Source organism: Oryctolagus cuniculus, chromosome 5 (assembly GCF_964237555.1).
Source record: "Oryctolagus cuniculus chromosome 5, mOryCun1.1, whole genome shotgun sequence".
In the NCBI taxonomy this organism is placed as follows: Eukaryota; Metazoa; Chordata; class Mammalia; order Lagomorpha; family Leporidae; genus Oryctolagus; species Oryctolagus cuniculus.
Window position 1 is genome coordinate 159,488,590 of NC_091436.1, and position 23,394 is coordinate 159,511,983.

At 46.4% G+C, this 23,394-nt stretch overlaps 2 protein-coding genes and 1 long non-coding RNA gene across 3 annotated transcripts in view; 2 read left to right on the forward strand and 1 right to left on the reverse strand.

Moving 5' to 3' along the window:
* Positions 1–9,937, reverse strand: part of SMIM13 (small integral membrane protein 13) — a 26,752-nt gene extending 16,815 nt beyond the window's left edge. Inside the window, exon 1 of the mRNA XM_008262385.4 lies at positions 9,781–9,937. Within this exon, the coding sequence (XP_008260607.1) occupies positions 9,781–9,856 (76 nt within the window). The 5' untranslated portion in view covers positions 9,857–9,937. The remainder of the gene's footprint in view (positions 1–9,780) is intronic.
* Positions 9,936–11,358, forward strand: LOC138849713 (uncharacterized). The gene is made up of 2 exons (XM_070074421.1): positions 9,936–10,823; positions 11,176–11,358. Exons 1-2 carry the CDS (start codon positions 10,177–10,179, stop codon positions 11,303–11,305), a joined length of 777 nt encoding a protein of 258 aa, XP_069930522.1. The 5' UTR covers positions 9,936–10,176; the 3' UTR covers positions 11,306–11,358.
* An 8,995-nt stretch (positions 11,359–20,353) lies between these two features.
* LOC138849715 (uncharacterized) lies at positions 20,354–23,130 on the forward strand. Its single transcript, XR_011388804.1, has 2 exons — positions 20,354–20,684; positions 22,866–23,130. It is a non-coding gene; the product is annotated as an uncharacterized lncRNA (long non-coding RNA).
* The last annotated feature ends 264 nt before the right edge of the window (positions 23,131–23,394 follow it).

A 23,394-nucleotide genomic window follows, 5' to 3' on the forward strand; every position in this document is an offset into this window, starting at 1 on the left:
CTATGACCTTGTCTAAATATGATCAGAGTCGGTGAACTCAAAAGGCCTCCATAGCCTTGGCAACTCATGACAAGAGCCTAGGGTGATTACTGATGCCATAAACAAGAGTGTCAATTTGTTAAATCAACAACAGGAATCACTGTGTACTTACTCCTCATGTGGGATCTCTGTCCTTAATGTGTTGTCCAATGTGAATTAATGCTATAACGAGTACTCAAACAGTATTTTTCACTTTGTGTTTCTATGTGGGTGCAAACTGTTGAAATCTTTACTTAATATATGCTAAATCGATCTTCTGTATATAAAGAGAATTGAAAATGAATCTTGATGTGAATGGAAAAGGAGAGGGAGCGGGAGAGGGGAGGGTTGCGGGTGGGAGGGAAGTTATGGGGGAAAAGCCATTGTAATCCATAAGTGTACTTTGGAAATTTATATTCATTAAATAAAAGTTAAAAAAAAGAATTTGTGGTTTAGTGACAGAACTAGATTTTAGTTTTCTTTGTATCTCAGATCAAGCTTACAAGAGATGCCCGAATTTTTGTGGGATGAATGGTATATGACACGAGGCCCCTTGAATGGGAATGAATGAGAAGGTAAGATTACTCCCAAAGGTTTTGTGCATAAACAGAAAAAAGAACAAGTTTTAGGGGAAAGTTTTGTGAGACTAGCAGAAAAAGGTTTCTTTAGAGTTACTCGTAAATTAGGAGTATGTTCCCTGGGTATAAGGTTCCCAAAGGCAGAGACAATGCTGCATTCATTTTTGGACACTTGTGACCACCATCTACAACAAACACACAGGGTTCAGTAAGTACACTTTGACTAAATACTATAATGGTTATCCATTTTGAAGCAACTCTGTTCTACACCACACTTAAGACTCATTATGACATTTTAATTCAATAATTTACACTGAGGAATATTTCTTCATTCATACTTCAAACACAAGAGGGCCTACTACATGCCAGGCATGATTCTAGGATCTAGGGAGAGAGTCGTGAACAAGGGAGATGAGGCACCTGATTTCAAGGAGTTTACATTCTAATTGGAGGTGGCAAATGAAAATTACAGGAGACCATGGTTTGGACTCAGCACCTGCACAGATCAGGCTAAAAGTCAAGATGGAGTTATTCACAGAAAAGTTCCTGGTCACCAAGTTGTTTATCTGACCTTCCAAAAAATCAGGATTAGAGAGGTAACAGCCAAATATCCCAAACAGACTGGTTTCAATTGGCACGATACTCAAGCTTCCTCTGCCTTCATGCTAACATACAAAAGGAAACCTGAGGTAACATGATGCTAATCAGTTCTTTTTCGTCTTGTTCTGTCTTCTTGTTCCTGCCTTCAAGGAGTCACTTTGAAATGACCAATTCCCAGTGCACTGGGGTCCAATGGCCAACTCTTTTGCTTCTGCTTTCTTTAGCTATAAAAGCACCCTCTTCTAAGGACATTCAGAGCAGTTATTTGGTTTCAGGGAATGAGGTACTGCCCAATTCTAGCATTGAAAATAATGCCAATTAAGGTCTTTAAATTGTTGTAATTTTGTCCTTTCACAGGGGAAACAAATAGTTCAAGTCAAATAGTGCCAAGTGCCCTGAACACTGAAGGGGAAGGCGTGGCCGAGAAGGCCTCTCTGAGACGACATTTGATATGAGCCTGGATGAGGAGGAATGGCTATGTGAAGAGCCAGAGGGAGACTGAGGCTTAAGGCTGGCCTGTTCCTAGAACGTTGGTAGTGAGGCAGGGAGAGATGAGGTCAGAGAGGCAGATGGGGGCGATACCACACAACTCTTTGTTGGTCACAGTGAAAAATCTGGGATGTATTTCAAAGGAAATGGGGAGCTTTTAAGCCAGAGCCATGTTCCTAAAGATTACTCTGAGGACAAGCGGTAACTGGTCTAGCTAAAGCAAAGGAAACAAAAATCCAGCAGGAGGGAGTGATTATCAACTGGAGCCAAAATACAAAGAAGTATGGAAAGTTCAGGGGCTGGTGCTGTGGCACAGCAGGTTAAAGCCCCAGCCTGCGGCACCGGCATCCCATATGGGCACCAGTTTTGAGTCCCGGATGCTCCACTTCCAATCCAGCTCTCAGCTATGGCCTGGGAAAGCAGTGGAGGATGGCCCATGTCCTTGGGCCCCTGTATCCATGTGGGAGAGCAAGAAGAAGCTCCTGGCTTTGGATTGGCGCAGCTCCGGCCGTTGCAGCCATCTAGGGAGTGAACCAGTGGGCGCAAGACCTCTCTCTTTGTCTCTGCCTCTGCCTCTCTGTAACTCTGCCTTTCAAATAAATAATCTTTAAAAAAAAAAAAAAAAAAAAGAAGAAGTATGGAAAGTTCAGCACTCGGGTAAGGTTGAGGGTAGGGGAGGGAAGAAAAAAGGCTTGGTTGAAAATCTATTTACAAAGACAGTCAGGTTTCCAATATCCAAGAAGGAAATGGGAGAAGTCCTCTCTGGAGAAATGAGATACTAACACTGGGGGAGAAAAGACCAAGTCACTGACCTATCACCTTGTGGTGATCCCGGGCTTACCCAGAGAATTTATCATCATGTATTTCTACCATCCCCTGAAGCAAGAACAGAGAACGGATGGCTAGACATTCACAGAAAACATCCAACTGGGGCTGGCATGATGGGTGTAGCATATTAAACAAATGTGACGCTGGCATCCCATACAGGTGCTGGTTGGAGCCCCTACCACTCCACTTCCAATCCAGCTCCCTGGCAATGTACCTGGGAAAGCAGTGGAAGATGGTCCAAGTACCTGGGCCCCTGTACCCACAGGGAAGGCCAGATGGAATTCCATGCTCCTGGCTGTGGCATGGTCCAGCCCTGGCTGTTGCAACCATTTGGGGAGTGAACCAGCAGATGGAGGATCTTAGTCTGTGTCTCTTCCTGTTTCTCTGCAACTCTGCCTTTCAAATAAAAACATCTTTTAAAAAAATTCCCAAGACAAGTCTAAAGCAAACAAGCAGAAAGAAAAAACAATTACAAGGTGAAGAAAAACACTTATTAAAAGAAACAACAACAACAAAAAGAAACAGTATAATCAATAGAGAGATAAGGTACTGCATACACATAGTAAGAATCAACACTACAGAAAATTTGACACCAATAACAGATGATAAAACTAAAAACATTTCTCAGAAGAAAGGGAGAGGTGGGAAATAATATAAAAAGTAGAAAATAAAAAGGTAAAGAAATCAGCCTAAGATGTCCAACATCCAACTAAGGACTTTAGAAACAAAATGGAGGGACAATAATTATCAGAGATCTAGCAGGAAAATTTCCCAGAAATAAAGGGAAAAAAATCTGAAAGAACTCAAAAAAATGAAAAAGAAAGAGAGAGACATGCATGCCATAGAATATTAAGATGTTTCACAATACCAATGATAAACTGGCTATACAAAAACAAATCTAGAAAGAAAAACCAAATCACCCATAAGGACACGGGTGTTGGAAATCAACAGAAAAATAATTTTTAAAATCCGAATGAAAATTATTTGTAACCCCAAATCTATTCAAGTTAGCAATGAAAAGGATAGAAAATAAATAGATATGTTCAGATATTAGCTCAAAACTATTTTCTATGCATTCTTTCTTAGAAAGTTGCTAGAAAATGTGCTCCAACAAAACAAGAATATAAGCTTGAGAAAGAAAATGCCATGAGATCCAGAAAACAGGGTACAGAACAAGATAACAGAGAAAGTACAGCTTTCTGTTTGAGAGCAACAGCTGTGGGGAAGGAAGGAGGACTCTGAGAATGGGTGGAGGAGGAAGAAGAAAATATGGGAAATATAATTCATGGCTGTGTGGAAGGGATAATGGAACATCTGGAAGGTATGAATAACAATGGGTACACACCAAAATAAGTAACACTAGGTGAATTAAAAGGCAATTATTAACTTCCAGAAAAATGGAGAACCATAAATGAAAGGTGTCATCAAATAATATACTATTGGATCAGCAGGTAATAACAATTACAAAGTCCAAATATAAATACTATTAAGTTAGCCAAATATTGCATTAATGGCAAGAAGTTAATACATAATGTCTGAAGTCACAAAATCAAGAAATAGTGATGAATATATTATTTACAAACATGGAAATACATAAGAGAATACTGAAACTAAGGGTTGAAGGGAACTACTTTTGTTATAAGTACTACTGATTTTCAACCTTTTGTTTTTGCTGAAAACTTTTTTTTTTATTTTTTTTTTTTATTTTTTGACAGGCAGAGTGGACAGTGAGAGAGAGAGACAGAGAGAGAAAGGTCTTCCTTTGCCGTTGGTTCACCCTCCAATGGCCGCCGCTGCAGCCGGCGCACCGCACTGATCCGATGGCAGGAGCCAGGATCCAGGTGCTTTTCCTGGTCTCCCATGGGGTGCAGGGCCCAAGCACCTGGGCCATCCTCCACTGCACTCCCTGGCCATAGCAGAGAGCTGGCCTGGAAGAGGGGCAACCGGGACAGAATCCGGCGCCCCGACCGGGACTAGAACCCGGTGTGCCGGCGCCGCAAGGTGGAGGATTAGCCTATTGAGCCACGGCGCCGGCTGAAAACTTTTGATATACTATCTTCTTAATAAAACAGTCTGGTTAACATGTACAAAGTGGATTATAAAGACTGGCATTCAGCTCTCTGCTGTGGCCAGGGAGTGCAGTGGAGGATGGCCCAGGTGCTTGGGCCCTGCACCCCATGGGAGACCAGGAAAAGCACCTGGCTCCTGGCTCCTGCCATCGGATCAGTGCGGTGCACCGGCCGCAGCGCGCCGGCCGCAGCGCGCTGGCCGCAGCGCGCCGGCCGCGGCGGCCATTGGAGGGTGAACCAACGGCAAAGGAAGACCTTTCTCTCTGTCTCTCTCTCTCACTGTCCACTCTGCCTGTAAAAAAAAAAAAAAAAAAAAAAAAAAGACTGGCGTTGTGGTGCAGCAGGTTAAGTTACCACCTGCACTGCCAGCATCCATACTGGAGTGTATTGGAGTGCTGCTTCGAGTCCCAGATGTTCTGCTTCAGATCCAGCTCCCTGCTAATGCACCTGGGAAGGCAATGGAAGATGGCTCCAGTAACATGGGCTCCTGCCATCCTCAAGAGATCTGGATGGAATTCCTAGCTTCTGGCTTCAGCCTTGCCCAGCCCCAGCTGTTGCAGCCATCTGGGAAGTAAAACAGTGAATGGAAGATATCTCTCTCTCTCTCTCTCTCTGTAACTGCCTTTCAAATAAATAAATATTTTTATAAAAAGTAGATTATAAAGAAAAATGCGGGTCGGCACTGTGGTGTAATAGGTTAATCCTCCACCTGTGGCGCTGGCATCCCATATGGGCACCAGTTCTAGTGCCGGCTGCTCCTCTTCCAATCCAGCTCTCTGCTGTGGCCTGGGAAAGCAGTGGAAGATGGCCCAAGTCCTTGGGCCCCTGAAACCGTGTGGGAGACCTGGAAGAAGCTCCTGGCTGCTGGCTTCGGATCGGCGCAGCTCCAGCCATTGCGGCCATTGCGGGAGTGAACCATCAGATGGAAGACCTCTCTCTGTCTCTCCCTCTCACTGTCTGTAACTCTACCTCTCAAATAAATAAATAAAATCTTTAAAAAAAAAAAAAAGGTAACAAAAAAAATGGACTGAACAAAAAAGTGGGGTCAGTGTTGTGGCACAGTGAGTTAAACCACCTCCTGCAATGCTGGCATCCCATATGAGCTTCTGTTTGAGGCCTTGCTGCTCCACTTCGATCCAGCTCCCTGCTAATGTGCCTGGGAAAGCAGCAGCTGATGGCTCAAGTACTTGGGACCCTGCTACCCAGGTGGGATATCCGGATGGAGTTTCAGGTTCCTAGTTGTTGAGGCCATTTGGGGAGTGAACCAGCAGACGGAAGATGGAAAATGTCTGTCTGTCTCTCTCTCTCTCTCTCTCTACCTTTCAAATAAATGAATGAATAAATAAATATTTTTTAAAAAGTAGTTAGGAAATTCAGACAAGACAAAGATTATGATGATGGTGGTGGTGGTGTTGATGGAGAACAGATCATATTTTGTTTTCTTTTTAAGAGTTAACCTGAGAAGACTTGCACAGGGAGTTGGTGTACTGGGGGGGGGGGGGGGGGATCAAAATCAAGGGATGGCTAAGTCCTTGGCTCAACCCTCTGAGTGGAGGCAGGTAACATTTCAGACGGGAAAGACTGCAGGAGGGACAGGTGGTAGAAATCCAGAGGCCTGTTTCAAATGCATTAAATTTGAGATGTTTATTTGATCTCCCAGGGGATATCACTAAAGAACTTTGATCCATGAGCCTTGGGGCTCAGGAGTGAAGTGGCAGTTGGAGACCTAAATCTTAAGAGTCATCAGCTACAGTTCATATTTAAATCTCTAGAATTGGGTAAGATACAATGAGGAGAGAATAGGTAGAAGAGAGAGAAAGCAGAAACACATTTGTATTCTAGAAAATCACACGCATGTCATGGAGTGAAAACCAAGTATGCCATAAACTTTTTATTTCAGAAAGTGATAGGCACACAGGTGTATAAGCTGACACATGTAATTTATATACTCATGAAGCTACTGGGAATAATATATATTTCCTACACTAAATTGCAGTAAAATTTTTTTAGGGGATGAACAGCCAGGAAAAAAATTGTCCTTATGGTAGGAACGACACCATGCAAGTACAGTGCACAGAAGGCAAAAGAAATACTTCTCCTGAGAAAATGCTCAACGACACAAAACGAGTATGACAGGTTAAGTTCAATTAGCACTGATAAGCAACCAGTAGCTTGGGACTAGGGAGGCCACTTGTTATTGACCTTGACAAGGGCAGCTTCAGGGAATGGAGGGAGTTGAAGGCATTTTAGAATGAATGAGGACTGAGGCCGGCGCCGTGGCTCAATAGGCTAATCCTCCACCTTGCGGCGCCGGCACACCGGGTTCTAGTCCCGGTCGGGGCGCCGGATTCTGTCCCGGTTGCCCCTCTTCCAGGCCAGCTCTCTGCTATGGCCAGGGAGTGCAGTGGAGGATGGCCCAGGTGCTTGGGCCCTGCACCCCATGGGAGACCAGGAAAAGCACCTGGATCCTGGCTCCTGCCATCGGATCAGTGCGGTGCGCCGGCTGCAGCGGCGGCCATTGGAGGGTGAACCAACGGCAAAGGAAGACCTTTCTCTCTCTGTCTCTCTCTCTCACTGTCCACTCTGCCTATCAAAAATAAAAAAAAAATTAAAAAAAAAAAGAATGAATGAGGACTGAGAAAGCAGACATCACCAATACAGACAAAGGACGGCAAACCTCCGGAGGATCCTGTAATTTGAAAATCAGGGTTCAGGAGGTGCAATGAAGAAGTCTGCCAGAGGAAACAAAAGTTATCAGCCAATTCCTTGTGGCTCACTCCTGCCAGAGATCTGTGCTCCCAGTGCCTAGCAGGCATTCAACACTGCCTGCTGAACTGAATGGAATCAGCAAAGGGCAGAGCTCTAGAACCTGAGCTCCATGTTTGTGGTTAAGAAACGGGAGTCCATGAAATCTCTGAAATAAGAAAAAAAGAAAGGAAAAGAAAAATATCGTGCATTTTTCTAAGAACAGGGCTCACAGCACTCAGCAGATTCTCAGAAAGGCGTGTGACCACTGGAAAGAAAACAACTCTTTCAGGGCCTACACCTAAGCTACCCAGCTACTCCTGCCTTTCAGCTGGCGAAGACACGGTACCACCCACTCCCTCCAAAATCCTACAGTAAAGCACTGACTCCCAAGGTGACTGGATTTTGAGATTAGACTTTTAAAGATGTAATTAAGTGAAATGAGGCTATAAAGGTGAGGGCCTAATCCAGTGACTGGTGGCATTCTAAGAAGAGGTTAGGACAGACCCAGCGGAAAGATCACAGGTAGGTCTCTGAAGAAACAGTCCTCCTGGCACCTTGATCTCAGATTCTAGCCTCCAGCAGTGTGAGAAGAGTACTGTTTAAGCCACCCAGTCTATGGTATTTACCATGGTAGCCCTAGCAAAGTGATACAGTGCCTCAGTTTCTTAAGTCTGGTCCCAACCTTCCCTCCTCTCCCCAAGCCCCGATTCAAAACAGGAGGCTACTCCATCATGAGCTCTCCCAATAGCTAGCAAAAAAAAAAAAAAAAAAAAAAAAAAAAAAAAAAAAACCTTTGCTTTTTTTTTTTTTTTTTTTTTTTTTTGGACAGGCAGAGTGGACAGTGAGAGAGACAGAGAGAAGGGGCTTTCTTTGCCGTTGGTTCACCCTCCAATGGCTGCCGCGGCGGGTGCACCGTGCTGATCCAAAAGCAGGAGCCAGGTGCTTCTTCCTGGTCTCCCATGGGGTACAGGGCCCAAGCACTTGGGCCATCCTCCACTGCACTCCCGGGTCACAGGAGAGCTGGACTGGAAGAGGGGCAACCGGGACAGAATCTGGCGCCCCAACTGGGACTAGAACCCGGTGTGCCAGTGCCGCAAGGCGAAGGATTAGCCTAGTGAGCCGTGGCGCCGGCCTGCATTACTTCTTCATGGAGCTAGATCTTGACTGTTCCAACCAAAATAAGGTATCCTTTGACTCGGTACATCTCATCTCTCATCCCATGATGTTTCATAAAATGAAAGGCAGGGCACTTTTAGAAAAATGAGTAAAATTAAACCAACAGCTATTGAGAGGTGAGAGAGCAACCAGGCCTTCTGATATCCCTAAGGTAAGTTTGGCAAATATTCTAGCCAATATACACTATGGTCATATGTCTCCCCTGTGTCAGGTGGCCACGTGTTCAAATTAGAAAGGATAGCGTGTGCTCTCCTCCTCCCCCACACCCACACAAGTCACCAGGGATATGGCTCTCCTTACTTCAAGAATGTTAGACATACACAATTATCCTAAAATGCTGGTATCACAAGCAGGAAATTGAGAAAGATTATTCAACTGTTTTATGCCATCAAGAAAAAAAAAGATGACTGTAAGCTAGAAGCTTTAACTGTGTTGTCACAGTAAAGCAAAACAAAATTAACAGATATACAAGTATATAAATACGAATGCATATACAAGTATTCTCTAAGCTCTGCTCTAATACTGAGCATTAATTAGTAAACCGTGTGACGAATAAGCACTCCACTATTTATGAATTCTGACAGATTGCTCCAACACCCTGAACCTTCTTCAGTCCTTATAAATAGGCATAAATCCACTGACACCTATGCGAACTATTTTTCATTTTCACAACTGTTCAGCCACTTTGCTAAGAGACCTGCGGGGATGTTACTAGTAATAATAACATAAAAAGACCCCCACATGCCCTAGCATTGCCTTCGGAAGAAAGTGAGCGTCCTCTCATCGTCTGTATACCGGACAGACAGGTAGGTCACCCGACCCTGGCCGTTTCATTCACAGAGCTGGCGCTTCTAACTTCTGCCGGGCCTGCACGTCTCCGCTTGGAATTCAGTTTCAGCCTATTCCTCGAAGTAAACAAACAATTTCACGTGTGCTGGAGAGAAACGCACAAACACGCCCAGCTCTGCCCCATCCCCGGCTAAGGGAAGGCAGTGAAGCCCTGTGGTTAGGGTCCGAGTCTGTGACAAGCGGTAACCAATCAGTTCACCTTCGAATACAGGCCAAGGTTACAATCTGGGCGGACTGCGGTCCTGACAGACGCCGCCGGCGGCGAGGCGATCTCGGGGCTCCCTCAGGCCGCCTTCTCCGCGGGCCTGGGGCCGGGGGCTCCCGCCCCAGGGGCCAGACGCGGTCCCCGGCCGCCCGTCCCCCCACGCCCGCGGCCAGCCGGCGCGGACGTGCAGGTGGGCGAGCCGCGGCAGGCCCCCACTCACCGCACACCATCAGCAGCAGCACGATGAGCAGCGTGGCCACGAACACCAGCAGGGTCAGCCCGACGTTGTGCCACATCTTGGGAGGAGGACGGCGGTCGCCTCAGAGGCGGGCGCGAGCGGACGGCGGTGGGCGCGGGCGGGCGGGCGGGCGGCCGGTGCGTGCGGGGCTTCAGCGGCGGGCGCCGGGCGCGACGGGGCGCCGGGGCGGCATGGGCGGCGGCGGCGGGCGCCCCTCGGCAGCGCCCCCCGGGGGCGGCGCGGCGCGGAGACGAGCCGCTCGGCGCCGCCGCCGGCCGGACCGAGCGTGGGACTGAGGAGGGCCGCGGGGGCGTCCCTATCCCCTCATCGCTCCGGGGAGCTGGGGCCGTGGCGCCCGGAGACCACGGCGGTGGCCGGATGCGCTTCCATGGAGGACGCTACGCGCCCGCAGAGAAAACAGAGGGTGGACACAAGGACACTCGGAGGCCGCACTGCCTTCCTCGCCACCCGCCCCAGGGTCTCCAGGGCCCCCAGGGGCAGCAGATGTCAACGTCTCCCGGCGGCCGCCGCAGCTGCTCCTCGGCCCCAGGCACCCTCCCCCTGCGGCAGCTCATCAGCGAGCGCCCCCTCCATTCGCCCGCTCTGCGGCGCGGGGGCGACTGGGAAGTGGAGTGCGGAGCCGGGTGTTGCTGGCAGGGTGCCTTGGGCCGGGGACTACAATTCCCAGAAGGCACCGCAGCTGGGGGGGGCGGTGCTTTGCCTTTGGTCTGTGCCAGCCCATCTCCTGTGGGCTGGTGTTCTCGGAACCCGCGCAGTTGGCTGGTTCTCCCACGCTGTGGCGAGAGGCCGGCGAGATTTCAAACGGTGTTTCTGCACACACAAGTCGTTTGTTTAAAGTCGAGACCGACGGCGTCCTCAGGCAGGCGGGAAAGGGGGATCGGATGCCTGAAAATCTGGTTGCCCGTGAGCCCAGCCCACCGGCCTGCGGCGAAGTTTGGAGCGAGTACCCGAGTGCCTGGCCGAGAGACGGGTCGGGGCCGCCGAATCTCCTCGTGCAGCCTGCGGTGGGTGTTGTGTGCTGTGTTTTCGGAGGTGGCCCGCGGCGACTTACCTGCTTGCCCCCAGGTCGCCTATCTGAGACGTAAGTCGGCTGCGGCTGCTGCCTTGACACCAGCCTAAGAGTTTGCGCACCGCGAAACCAGGCGACCTTAACCTCAGGTACTCTACCTCTGAAATTAGAGCCCCCCCCCTTCTCCCGTTCCCCCCAGCTGACATTCATTCGTTAATGAGGTGCCCCAGGAGGAGAACAGGATAAATGGGTTCCCCGGAAAGAATCAGTCTTGGCGTTTTCCTGTGACTTTGTTGCTCCTTGAAATACTTTATTCTCTTCTACAAATTCCTGTTCTCTGTCTTCAGGCTCCAGAAACAGAACCCAAGCAGCTATCCCTTCTACTTAAGAGCTATAGTCTGGAGACCAGCTGCTGTAACTGGTCTACTTTCCCAGGAAGCCGCCGTCATGAACGAATACCACAGTGAAAACACTTGAAGGGATGAGGAATTACTTACCTTGCAGAAGATTTAATACAGAATTCCTGGGAAGAGAGAATGCACCTAGTGCAAGTAAGAAATAGTCACAAAAAATCAATTTATGCACTTTTCATGGATGGGTCTTTCTATTGCCCAAATAAAACACATTTTATTAACATCTAATTGAAAAGAACAGAAAGCATCTATTTTAGAACTTTCGTTTTCACTCACATACAAGTTTGAGCACCCGTGGGTGCCAGGCAGGGTGCCAGGGCTGCAGCAGTGAATAAGATGGACCATGCTTATAGTCAGAAGGTACGGACAGCAAGCGTCAATAGGGAAATGGCTGGACCTGCGATTTTTCGAATAAGAACAAGATGGTGAGCTGAAGATAGGGGTGTTGGTTTAGATTGAGGAGATCAGGCAAGGCCTGTCTGAGGAATGATACATAACCTAAATGACAAGAATGATCCCGCCATGGAAAGATGGAGAGGGAGAGCGTAACAGGTAACCGGTGGAGCTAGTGCAAAAGTCACAAGAAACCATTCCTCTAAGGGTGGGCAGTGACTCTGAACCTGAATGCACATTTAAAATTAACCAAGGGAGACTTAAAAGCTACACATGGCAGGAGCTTATCCCCATACTGAATGAATCAGGGCCTCTGAAGGTCCTGCCTCGGCAGTTTTTGAAAGCTTCTGAGTAATTCTAGTCTTCAGTCAGGGTTGAGAGCCATCGCTCCACAGCTGTGGTGCACAAGGAACGGCCTCTGAGCCAGCAGCATCACCTGGACACGCGTTAAAAATGCGAATTCCCAGGCCCTATTAAATCCGAAAACTCTGTGATATGCCAAGTTGAAAGTGGTAACTTGGACTATAGTACTCATCAGTGGAGTTGCTGAAAAGTGGACAGATAATAGGATAAATTGTGGAAGGGGGAATCATTGGGATGAGCTGATGGGTTAGATGTGTGGGCATATGAGGAAGAGAGAAATCAGATGTGAAGAAAAGAGAACCTTTACTACAATACTTGTGGGAGTGTAAATTTTCACAGCATTTATGGAAAATAATATGATTCAGCAATCCCAGTACTTTGTGTATACATATGTCCATAAGAAATGACATGAATATATGTTAGAGATATTTGCACTTCTGTGTTTATTGGAATACACCTAAGTGTCCATCAGTAGATGAATGAATTTAAAATGAAAATTAAAAAAAATTGAAAAAGAATGAAAGCCTGTCATCTGGGACGACAGGTATAAACCTGGAGGTTAAGGAAATAAGCCAGGCACAGAAAGACAAATGCTACACGATCTCGCTCCTATGTAGAATCTAAATCTCACAGAAGTAGAGGGGATCATGGCGGTTATCAGAGGGGGAGGAGTGCGGGGCATAATGGGGCAGGAGAAGGATGGAGACAAGATGGTCAAAGGATAGATAGTTTGGAGTAAGTTCAGAGATCTAATATTATACAGTATAGGGGTTGCTCTACAGCCAGTGATGACATACTGTGTTCATAAAATGCAAATTAAGTATTCTCACCATAAAAATGTAGAGTGGGCATTGTGGCGCAGTGAGTTGAACTGCTACTTGGGATACCCATAATGCCAGTTGGTGTGCTGGTTCAAGTCCTGGCCACTGTGCTTCTGATCCAAATTTCTGCTAATGTATCCTGGAAGGCAGTAGAGGAAGGCCCAGATACTTGGGCCCCTGCCACCCACATGGGAGATTTGGATGGAGTTCTTGGCTCCTGGTTTTAGCTTGGCCCAGTCCTGGCTGTTGTGGGAATCTGGAGAGTGGACCAGTGATGAAAATCTCTCTCTCTCTTTGTCCCCCTACTCCCGACTCTGCCTTTCAAGTAGATGAAATTAAATAAACATTTCTTAAAAATTAAAACTATGTGAGACAATATGTCTGATAATTAGCTAGATTTAACTATTCCACAGTGTACATATACTTCAGTGTATGATGTTCATGGTGAATACATAGAATTTTATCCATCAATTAAAAAAGGATAAGAAAGGATTCCAAGGGTTTTAGGTTGAGCCTCTGGGTGAATGGTTATGCAATTTCCTGAATGACAAAACTACAATCATCATGATTTAGGGACTCCATCTTCACAAACACTGACCTTTAGAAGCGAGCCTTTGAGGAAACCAAAGATGGTGGATGTGGTGACACAACCACAAAGTCACACAGCCTCGATATGAAGTCACCCAACTCTGGAAAGTCCCGGGATCTTTGCTGCTGGGCCGTGCTGTCGTGGGTCTTACCATCTGCTGTATAGCACATTTCCCCAAGGCTAAATTCTATAGAGGTTTTCAGGAATGAGGCTGGAGGTCACTACTACAGACCCTTATCCTGTTTGAAATGCCGCCTCCCTCCCTCTGTGTCAGTTTGACCTCGGCAATGTCTCGCCACTTTCCTCCTGAGAAGACTGTCGGAGCTGTTGCTCACATATCCTCTGAGCCAGTATTTCTAAGCCTTATCTTTGTATTGGAATTACCCTGGGACTTTTAAAAATAGTTTCCCAGATTTCAGGCCAGGCATGCTGAAGGCGGGGAAGGGTGTGTTGAGAATATGTAATTTTAAAATGTCCTCTAGGTTTTGATTGACAGTCAGACTTGAGAAACAGCTGTGTAAGCCACATGTAGCAATTAATTATATGCCTGCCTTGTGATAGTTCCGGGTTTATTATTTAGTTTATTATATAGTTCTATCTAGTATTTCACATATCCATATGTACACGTATGTACAGTTTAGTCAGCTTGGGCTGTTATAACACAATACCTTAGCCTGGGTAGTTTGTAAACAACAGAAATGTGGTAGACCACGCTTCTAGAGGCACCAGCAGGTTCAGTGTGTCGCCAGGGCCCTGCAATTCTTGAACGATGCCTTGTCGTTGTGTCCTCTTGCAAGAGAGGCAGGGGAGTGCACTCAAACCTCTTCTCTGTGACACAGATCCATTTCGGGAGCATGAAGCCCTTCCCAAAGGCTCCCGCTTTTAACACCACCACAATGGCTATTAGGTTCCCACGGGAATATTGATGGGTGATACTGACATTCAGACCCCTGCGGTATATATGCATCACACAATTGGAAGTCTGTCTGAATGTACCTGATTCGTAGGGAGGACCAGCAATTCCTCCTCCGGTGTTTCTTCCTGGAAGAGGAGGCTAGTTGACGTAGTACGTCTGCTCTCGATGCTCTGTTCCCTCTGACCGGGATCAGGGGGCGAGTGCCATCTAGTCAGAAAATTCGGGAACCTTCACCTGCCCTGGTTCAGCTTGGGAGTGAGGCTATTGGCAGAGGGAGGTCCACCCTAGTTGCCTCAGCTTAGGGTTTAATGAACAGGCCTGACCGGCTCTCATGTTCTCATGTGTTCTCTGCCGTGGCCTGTATTGTTAATAGAGGTGATAATTTGCTCTCCAAATGTCTCACTCCTTTTTAGAGTTTCGCAGTTGAGGAGCCTTGTTCATGGTTCCCTCTGGGCAATTCCATACTGCCTTTAAGATAATTAGGAAAAGAGGCTGTGAATTCAGCATTTTGTGTATTGCCACACCAGAAGTTTGTCAGATGCTGATCCAAACGTTTGATCTCTTTTACAGCCTGGCAGTAGGCCTGGATTTTAGCCATTTGAACACTAAATATTGTGGGAAGAACAGTGATAAATGTAGGATGAATACAAGGGAGCTAAGACAAGATCCTTGCCCTCAGGAAAATCCAATCCTACAGCAAATATTTACCAAACCACCTTCTTGATGACTGGCCTTGTTCTTGCCAGCAGCAACGCAAAAATGTAAAACATTCCCTCTTAAGTGGAAGAGCCCAGTCTGGCCCAGTATATTTCAAGGCTCGCTCCTCTGTACTTTAAGATATCAATTTAGTGCTTCATGACCAGGACTTTATTTTAAGGAATAAAATAGAAGACAACACTGTCTACCACAAGTAATAAGGGCAACTACTGTTCGTGAAACTCTTATCTCAGTTTTCTCTGTTGATGGGTGTATGAGGACACTTTAAAAAAAGAGATTGATTTATATGAAAGAGAGAGGCCGGCGCCGCGGCTCAATAGGCTAATCCTCCACCTAGTGGTGCCGGCACACTGGGTTCTAGTCCCGGTCGGGGCACTGGATTCTGTCCCAGTTGCCCCTCTTCCAGGCCAGCTCTCTGCTGTGGCCGGGAGTGCAGTGGAGGATGGCCCAAGTGCTTGGGCCCTGCACCCCATGGGAGACCGGGAGAAGCACCTGGCTCCTGGCTTCGGATCAGCGCGGTGCGCCGGCTATGGCGGTCATTGGAGGATGAACCAACGGCAAAGGAAGACCTTTCTCTCTGCTCTCTGTCTCTCTCTCTCTCACTGTCCACTCTGCCTGTCAAAAAAAAAAAAAAAAAAAAAAAAAAGAGGGAAGAAAAGGAAGACCTTTGTCTCTCTTTCTCTCTCTAACTCTGCCTGTCAAAAAATAAAAAAAAATAATAATAATAAAGAGAAAGAGAGGGAGAGACAGAGGTCCTCCATCTGCTGGTTCACTTCCCAAATGACCACAACAGTCAGTGCTGGGCCAAGCTGAAGCCAGGAGCCAGGAGCTTCTTCCCCGTCTCTCATGTGGGTGCAGGGGCCCAAACACTTGGACCATCTGCTGCTGCTTTTCTCAGGTGCATTAGCAGGGAGCTGCATCGGAAGCGGAGCAGCCAGGACACAAACTGGTGCCCATATGGAATGGCGGTGTTGCAGGTAGCAGCTTTACCTGCTGTGCCTCAACAACAGCCCGGGCCCCAAGGATACTTTTTTTTTTTTTTTTTTTTTTGGTAAAGATTTGTTTATTTATTTGAAAGGCACAGTTAGACACAGAGAGAAGGAGAGGTGGAGAGAGAGAGCGAGAACGAGAGAGAGGGGTCCTCCACCCACTGGTTCACTCCCCAGTTGGCCGCAATGGCTGAAGCTGTGCTGATCCGAAGCCAGGAGCCAGGAGCCTCCTCCTGGTCTCCCATGTGGGTGCAGGGGCCCAAGGTCCTGGGACATCCTCCACTGCTTTCCCAGGCCATAGCAGAGAGCTGGATTGGAAGTGGAGCAGCCAGAACTCAAACCTGCGCCCACATGGGATGCCAGCACTGCAAGTGGCGACTCTTCCCACTACGCCACAGCAACCTCCCCACCAAGGATGAAGGTGCTAGCATTGTGGCACAATGGTTAAGTCTCTATTTGCAATGCTGGCATTCCATAACAGAGTGCTGATTCAAATCTCAACTGCTTTGCTTCCAATCCAGCTTCCTGCTAGTGTGTCTGGGAAGGCAGTGGGGGATGTATTTGGGTCACTGTCACCCATGCGGGAGGTCCTAAGTAAATAATGTATTTTTTAAAATTTATAAAAAATAAAATGAAGAGATTAGCTTATTTTGATACAAAAATGAAAGTTATACAGTTTTTAATAACATGCATTTTCTATGAACTTTCTGAAGACTCTTTGTATACATCAACTTCAAAAATTTTGCACCAATATAAAGTAAGCTTTTAATTTCATTTTCCATGAATTTTGTGAAGTACCCTTATACGTACTTGAAGGATATGTGTGTGCATGAATTGAGTTGCAATGTGAAAGACATTCTTACTATGGGTCATAGTTCTTCAACAGTTGAAAATCATTGTTTTGCAGGAAGATCCAGACAGTTAATAGAAGCGATTATATTAAAATTGTTTTGCATGTGTAATAGAAGATTTTACAGTAAAGCTGAGGTAAGAGACTATAAGGACAACTGGTACTAGATAGTGAATAGAATTCATACAATTCCAGAGCCAAGTCTTGGGAAGAAGGGAAGATAAAAAGACAAGGCATAGGCAAAGTCTTGAAGTCATCAGCATTTTAGGGGGAAGGGAGTTGGAGGTCCTTAGGATTCCAGGGAAAAGACACAGTTCCTCACTTTTAAGGAATTTGGAGCAGAGGTAAAATATGGTAGTTGAGAATTCCACCCTTTAATTTGACTCTGGGTTCAAATTCTGACTTGGTTGCATCATTTCATCTCTCTAAGCCTCTTTTACCTACATTTGTGAAATAGGCATAGTGATTGTGCTTTCTCTGGGAGTACTTTTGAGTTTAATGAGATCTTCTATATAAGGAGCTTATTTAGCATAGCATCCTGCATTTAGGAGATCTTCCGTAAATGCCAGCAATTCATCTTAGTAATTCCATATATTCTTTTGGGGCTTGAGAAGGCAGAGAGAGAGAGAGAGAGAGAGAGAGAGAGAGAGAGGAGAGGAGAGAGCTCCTCTCCACCGATTCACAGCCATGACTGGATCAGGCCAAAGCCAGGAGCAAGAAATTCTGTACGGGTTCCCCGTGTGAGTGGCAGGAACCCAATTACCTGAGTCATCACCTGCTGCCTCCCAGAGTGCACATGTGCAAGAAGCTGGACTCTGGAGTGGAGCTGGGATTTGAACTTGGGCATTCCATTATGGGATATGGTGTCCAAAGAGGTGTCTGAGCTACTAGACAGAATGTCCATGACCCCGTCACTCATATAGCCTAATATCATATAATGGAAGAGCTGGGTAGCTGTGTTAGTTTCATTTAGTTCATTTTTACTTATTTTGGAAAAGAGTCTGTCAGAGGCAATGAAGGAAGCAGGACTACCACGGGCGCTATGAACTAAGGAATGTTAGCAGTGAAATCTTACTCAGTTGTAGGAGCAGGTGGAGCAGCCCACGCCAGCTCTGCTTCTGTGTCTGCTGTGGAGCCTACAGTTGCTCGACCAGCTGTGGGAAAAGTGAAGTTGGTTGTGGACCAGGGAAGGAGCTGAAATGTATTTGTTTCTCAAGGCAGCCATAGCAAAGTGCCACAAATGTGACGCCTTTAAACAACAGAAAATGATTCTTTCATACTCTTGGAGGCTAGAAGTCTAAGATCATGGTGCTGGCAGGACCATGCTCCCTCGGAACGTTCTAGGGAACCCTTTCCAGTTTCTGGTGGCTGCTGACAAATCCTTGAGATTCCTTGGCCAAGCTGCATCACCCGTCTCTGCACCTGCCGTCACGTTGTGTTCTCCCCTGTGTGTTTGTGCCAATGTGTCTTGACGGGGCCTTGTAAGGACAGCAACCGTTGGATTTAAGGCCCACCCCCATCCAAGGTGACCTCATATTAATATGACTACAGGTAATTCTATTTTCAAAGGCCCTGTTTCCCAGTAAGGTCACATTCTGAGGTTACTCGTGGATGTGAATTTTGTTCAATCTAATGCATGGAGGAAATGTAGTTTTGGGTGTGTTCTCATGCCAACTAGGTGAACTAGCCACAGATCAGAGACAATGTGTTTGGCACCCTCCACCTTCCATCAAAGCATTTTTTTTAAAATGGCAACTGCTTCATTTTTGCCTTGCAGTATTATCCAGTGTTTCTCTTTTGGCCATCACTGATCCAGAAACATACAGGAAAGGAAATTTCAGCTTGGCTAAATTGACACAGTAGAGAGCTACCACACAGTGAGAGTCACTGGGGATGCTCTTTTTTTTTTTTTTTTTTTTTTGTACAGGGAAATGACCGAATGGAAATGCTATTATAAGACTGTTGATTTGGGGCCAGCATTGTGCCCAGCTCATGAAACCACCGCTTGTGATGCCAGCGTTCCACATCAGAGTGCCAGTTCCAGTCCTGCCTGCTCCACTTCCCCTCCATCTCCCTGCTAATACACCGGGGAGAGCAGCAGAAAATAGCACAAGTACTTGAGCCCCTGCCACCCAATTGGGAGAGCTGGATGGCATTCCAGCTCCTGATTTCTGCTTGGCCCAGCCCCAAGCTGTTGTGGGTACTTGGAAGTGAACTAGCAGATGGAAGATATCACTCTCTCTTCTCTCTCTCTCTCTCTCTCTCTCTCACTCTCACTCTCACTCTGCCTTTCAAACAAACAGTATGGAGCTATGTCAAAAAATTAAGAAGAGAACTACCACATGCTCCAGCCAGACTAGAAAGGATTGGGGATTAGTTAAGAGAATCTGACACTCGTGAGAAAAGCCTCTAAAAGTGTCTTGATTATTCTCTTGGTAATGACAGATATACTGGCCACCCTGTGGCTGAATACAATTTAAAATCAGGATTAGGGGGCTGATCTTGTGTTGTGGCAGGTTAAAGCACTGCTTTCAATGCTGGCATCCATATTAGAGTGCTGCTCGTCTTCCAATCAAGCTCTCAGCTAATGCATCTGGGAACACATGTGAAAATGGCCCAGGGTGGGCTCCTGCCATCCACATGGGAGTTCCAGGCTCCTGGCTTCATCCTGGCCCGGCGCTGACCATTTTGGCCATAAGAGGGAGTGAATTAGCAGATGGAAGCTCTCTTTCTCTCTCAGTCTCTCCTTCTCTGTCACTCCGTCTTTCAAATAAATAAAATAAATATTTCTTTTTTTAAAATCAGAATTAAAAGAGCTAATACGATGGATGTGAATGGATGCAGTGAGCAACAACTGGGCCAAGATTGGGGCAAAAGTAGATTGGAAATCCAGAAATGAGAGCCAGGCATTTGGGGCTCTCCTACCTTGAGGACACTAAAAGGCCCTAAGGCAAGACTGAGTGACGCTTTCCCCTGCTCTGGGGTGGGGTAGGAGGGTGGAAGGGGTGGGGCTGAGGACAAAGCTAGAGCCCAGACTTAGGGTGCTGGGAGACTCCCAGGCACATAGGGCCCACACACCACACAGGGCAGCACCCCAGGAATAAGAGGGCACCAGAAATAACCTGCAGCCTGTGTTGGCCCTAACTGATCTGGCTGACCCAGAAAAGTTCAAATGCTGAAACTGGATTAAGGGGATCCTGGCTGCTTAACCCAGCCCTGTGACCTGGCAGAAACAAGTGAAGCAGCTCATTGTCCGAGGCCTCAAGTTAGTTCTACAGGTCACTTTTCAAGCACGATTTCCAGCACATACACGAACTTTTTCTTAATTGGATGCCATTCTTAAGTTAAAAAGAAAGACTCCTAATTTAACAGATGTTCGCAAATGACCACACTTGTTACTTTACATTGTGAAATGAACAGAAATGGAAACAGAGAAGGTTGAGATGAAGAGAAAATTAAGTCTTTTAATTTTAGTTTCGTTGGTAGGGGAACAGATCTCTGTCTGGTTTGCTGGAATGAGAAGCACAGAGAAGTGTGAGCCGCTGAGCAGCCTACAGCAGCAGAAGCTGGTTCTCTCGCTGCTCGGGAGGCTGAACGTCCGACCTCACGGTGCCGGCAGGGCCCTGGCCCCTCCGAGGGCTCTAAGCTGCGAGGATCTCCTCTTGCTCCCTTCAGCTTCTGTGGCCCCAGGAAGCCCTTTGCTTGTTTGCTTGACAGCAGAAATCCAGTCTCTGCCTCCTCTTCACCAGGCCTCTTTCTCATGTGGGTCTGTCTTCTCCTCCTGCAAGGACCGCAGACATGCAAGGTTAGATAAGGATCTGCTGTTAGGACCTAACTTTTTTTTTTACTATTTTATTAAATTTGTTTCTGAGTGTAACAGTAACATTTTTAAATATTCCTATCACTTCATTCCTACATACTATTGCATCATCAAAGTTTTTTGTACTGTTTTCTTTTTTATATAATTTTAAAATGTATATAAAGGGAACAAATTTCATGTATTTCATATACACAGTGTTAAAAGCATAACAATACTTCCCACCCTACCCTCCCTCCCTCCTCCTTCCTTTCTTATTTTAATGACAATTAAAATTGTCATTACAATGACAAATGACAATCTACTTTATAATCACAAGCTTAACCCTCCACTAAATAGTCAACAAGTAGTAAGAAGAGAAACCACTCTTCCTCAAACGATAGCCAAGGGCTATAAACAAGAATCAAATCTCAAAATGACAATTTCACTCATATACATTACATTTTTTGTACTCTTTCTATTAGCTAACACCAATCAGGGAAGACATGTGATTATTTGTCTTTTGGGAGACTGGCTTATTTCACTAAGCATAATGGTCTCCAATAGCATCCATTTTGTTTCATAAGATAGAATTTCATTCTTCTTTATAGCTGAGTATTCCATTGTGTGTATGTGTGTGAGTGTGTGTATGTATATGTATATGTATATACATATATATTGTGGCATATACATATATGTGTATATATGCATATACATATACATATGCATATATACATACATATGCATATATACACATATGTATATTTATATGCCACAATTTCTTTATCCAGTCATCAGTTGATGGACATCTGGGTTGACTCCATATCTTAACTATTGTGAGTTGAACTACTTAAGCATGCGGATACAGATAACTCTTCCGTGTGCTGATTCTGTGTACTAGGAGTGGAATGACTGGGTCGTATGGTAAATGTATTTTCAGATTTCTGAGGAATCTCTACCGTCTTCCATAATGGTTGTACAAGTTTACATTCCCACCAACAGTGTATTAGGGTGTCTTTTTCTGACCTCATTGTAATGTAGCTACATCTGCATGACTACTTCCAAATAACTTCCTAGTTTTTGGGGGTGGGCATGAAGATTTTAACTTATCTTTTTGTGGGACACAATTCAACCCAGAACAGTCACCAAACAGTGTCCATTACTTTAAAAAATAAAATCTTTTTGAATGATCAGTGCTTTGAGATTCAGCAGGTCAATGATCTAAATTCCAGTGTTTGTCAAAATGTTGAAAGATATGTGTGACATGATAAGACAGAGTCACTATTTATTTGCTGTAGTAAAAGTGCCCAAGTCTGTCCAGACTGTTGTATCAAAATACAGCCTGGGTGGTGAATAAGCAATTTGTTTCTCACAGTTCTGGGGGCAGGAAGTCCAAGACGAGGCACTGACAGTGTGTCTGGCGAGGGCCTGCTTTCTGGTTCCTAAACAGCTCCTTCTCTGTGTGACCTCATGTGGTGGAGCCAGGCAAGGGAACTCTCTGGGGCCTCTTTTATAAGGGGCTCTAATCCCACTCATGACAGCCCCACCCTCATGATCCAATTACCTCCCAAAGGCCCATGCTCCCAACACCATCATTTTGAGGGTTAAGTTTCAGCATATGAATTTGGGAGTGGGGGTGGGGATACGGACACTGAAACCGTAGCAGTCAGCAAACTTGGTCTACTTGTCTTCTGGGATGGATACTGCCCCCCCCCCGCCCCCGCCAACCCCATGCAGATACTTCCCCTTTGATGCAGGTCCTGCTGCTCCGGCTGTAGGAAGTGCTGGTGACACTTCAGGACAGCTTTCCTGGGGTGTTCCACATCTAGTGACCGACTCGCAGGAATGTGAAGATCTGCTCCTCTGGGGCCGGCACTGGGGCACAGTGGGTGAAGCCTCCACCTGCAATGCTGGGTACCAGTTTGTGTCCTGGCTGCTCCACTTCAGATCCAGCTCCCTGTTAATGCATGTGGGAAAAGCATCAGAAGATGGCCCAAGTGTTTGGCCCCTGCCATCTACATGGGAGACCTGGAAGAAGCTTCTGGCTCCTGGCTTTGGCCTGGACCAGCCCTGGCCATTGTGGTCATTTGGGGAGTGAACCAGCAATGGAAGCTTGCTCTCTCTTCCTCCCCCCGCCCCCAATTCTGACTTTCAAATGATCACATAAATCTTTTTTTTTTTTTATCCCAGGTGAGCACCGGTTCATGTCCCAGCTGCTCCTCTTCTGATCCAGCTCTCTGATATGGCCTGGAAAAGCAGTGGAGGATGGCTCAAGTGCTTGGGCCCCTGCAGTCATGTGGGAGACCTGGAAGAGGCCCTGGTTCCTAGCTTTGGATTGGCCCAGCTCTGGCCATTTTGACCATCTGGGAGTGAACCAGCAGATTGGAAGACCTTTCTCTGTCTCTCTGTCTATAACTCTACCTCTCGAAGAAATAAATAAAAATTTTTAAAAAAATCTACCCATCTCTGCCCAACTCAGAACAACTGTGCGGAGCCATGCTGTCTGCACGGCTCCCTCTGGGTCAGCTTGAGAGCCTCCTGCTTGGAAAGCACCTCGACTCCTCCCTCTGCTCAAGGCTGCTTCCTTCTTCCCCTTCCACTGATGTTGAAACAAGGGGCGTACCCTACTTTTCGCCCTGCAGTCTGTGTCTGGGAATTTCCTTCCCAGGAACTTAATCTACGATGCCTTCGTTTAGAAGAAAAAAAAAAGTGCCTTGTT

Bases quoted from the DNA above. Each gene is read 5' to 3' on its own strand.
- LOC138849713 (XM_070074421.1), top strand. From the start codon at position 10,177: ATGCGCTTCCATGGAGGACGCTACGCGCCCGCAGAGAAAACAGAGGGT. The intron at 10,824-11,175 runs GTGGGTGTTGTG...CTCTGTCTTCAG, and splicing joins ATCTCCTCGTGCAGCCTGCG to GCTCCAGAAACAGAACCCAA.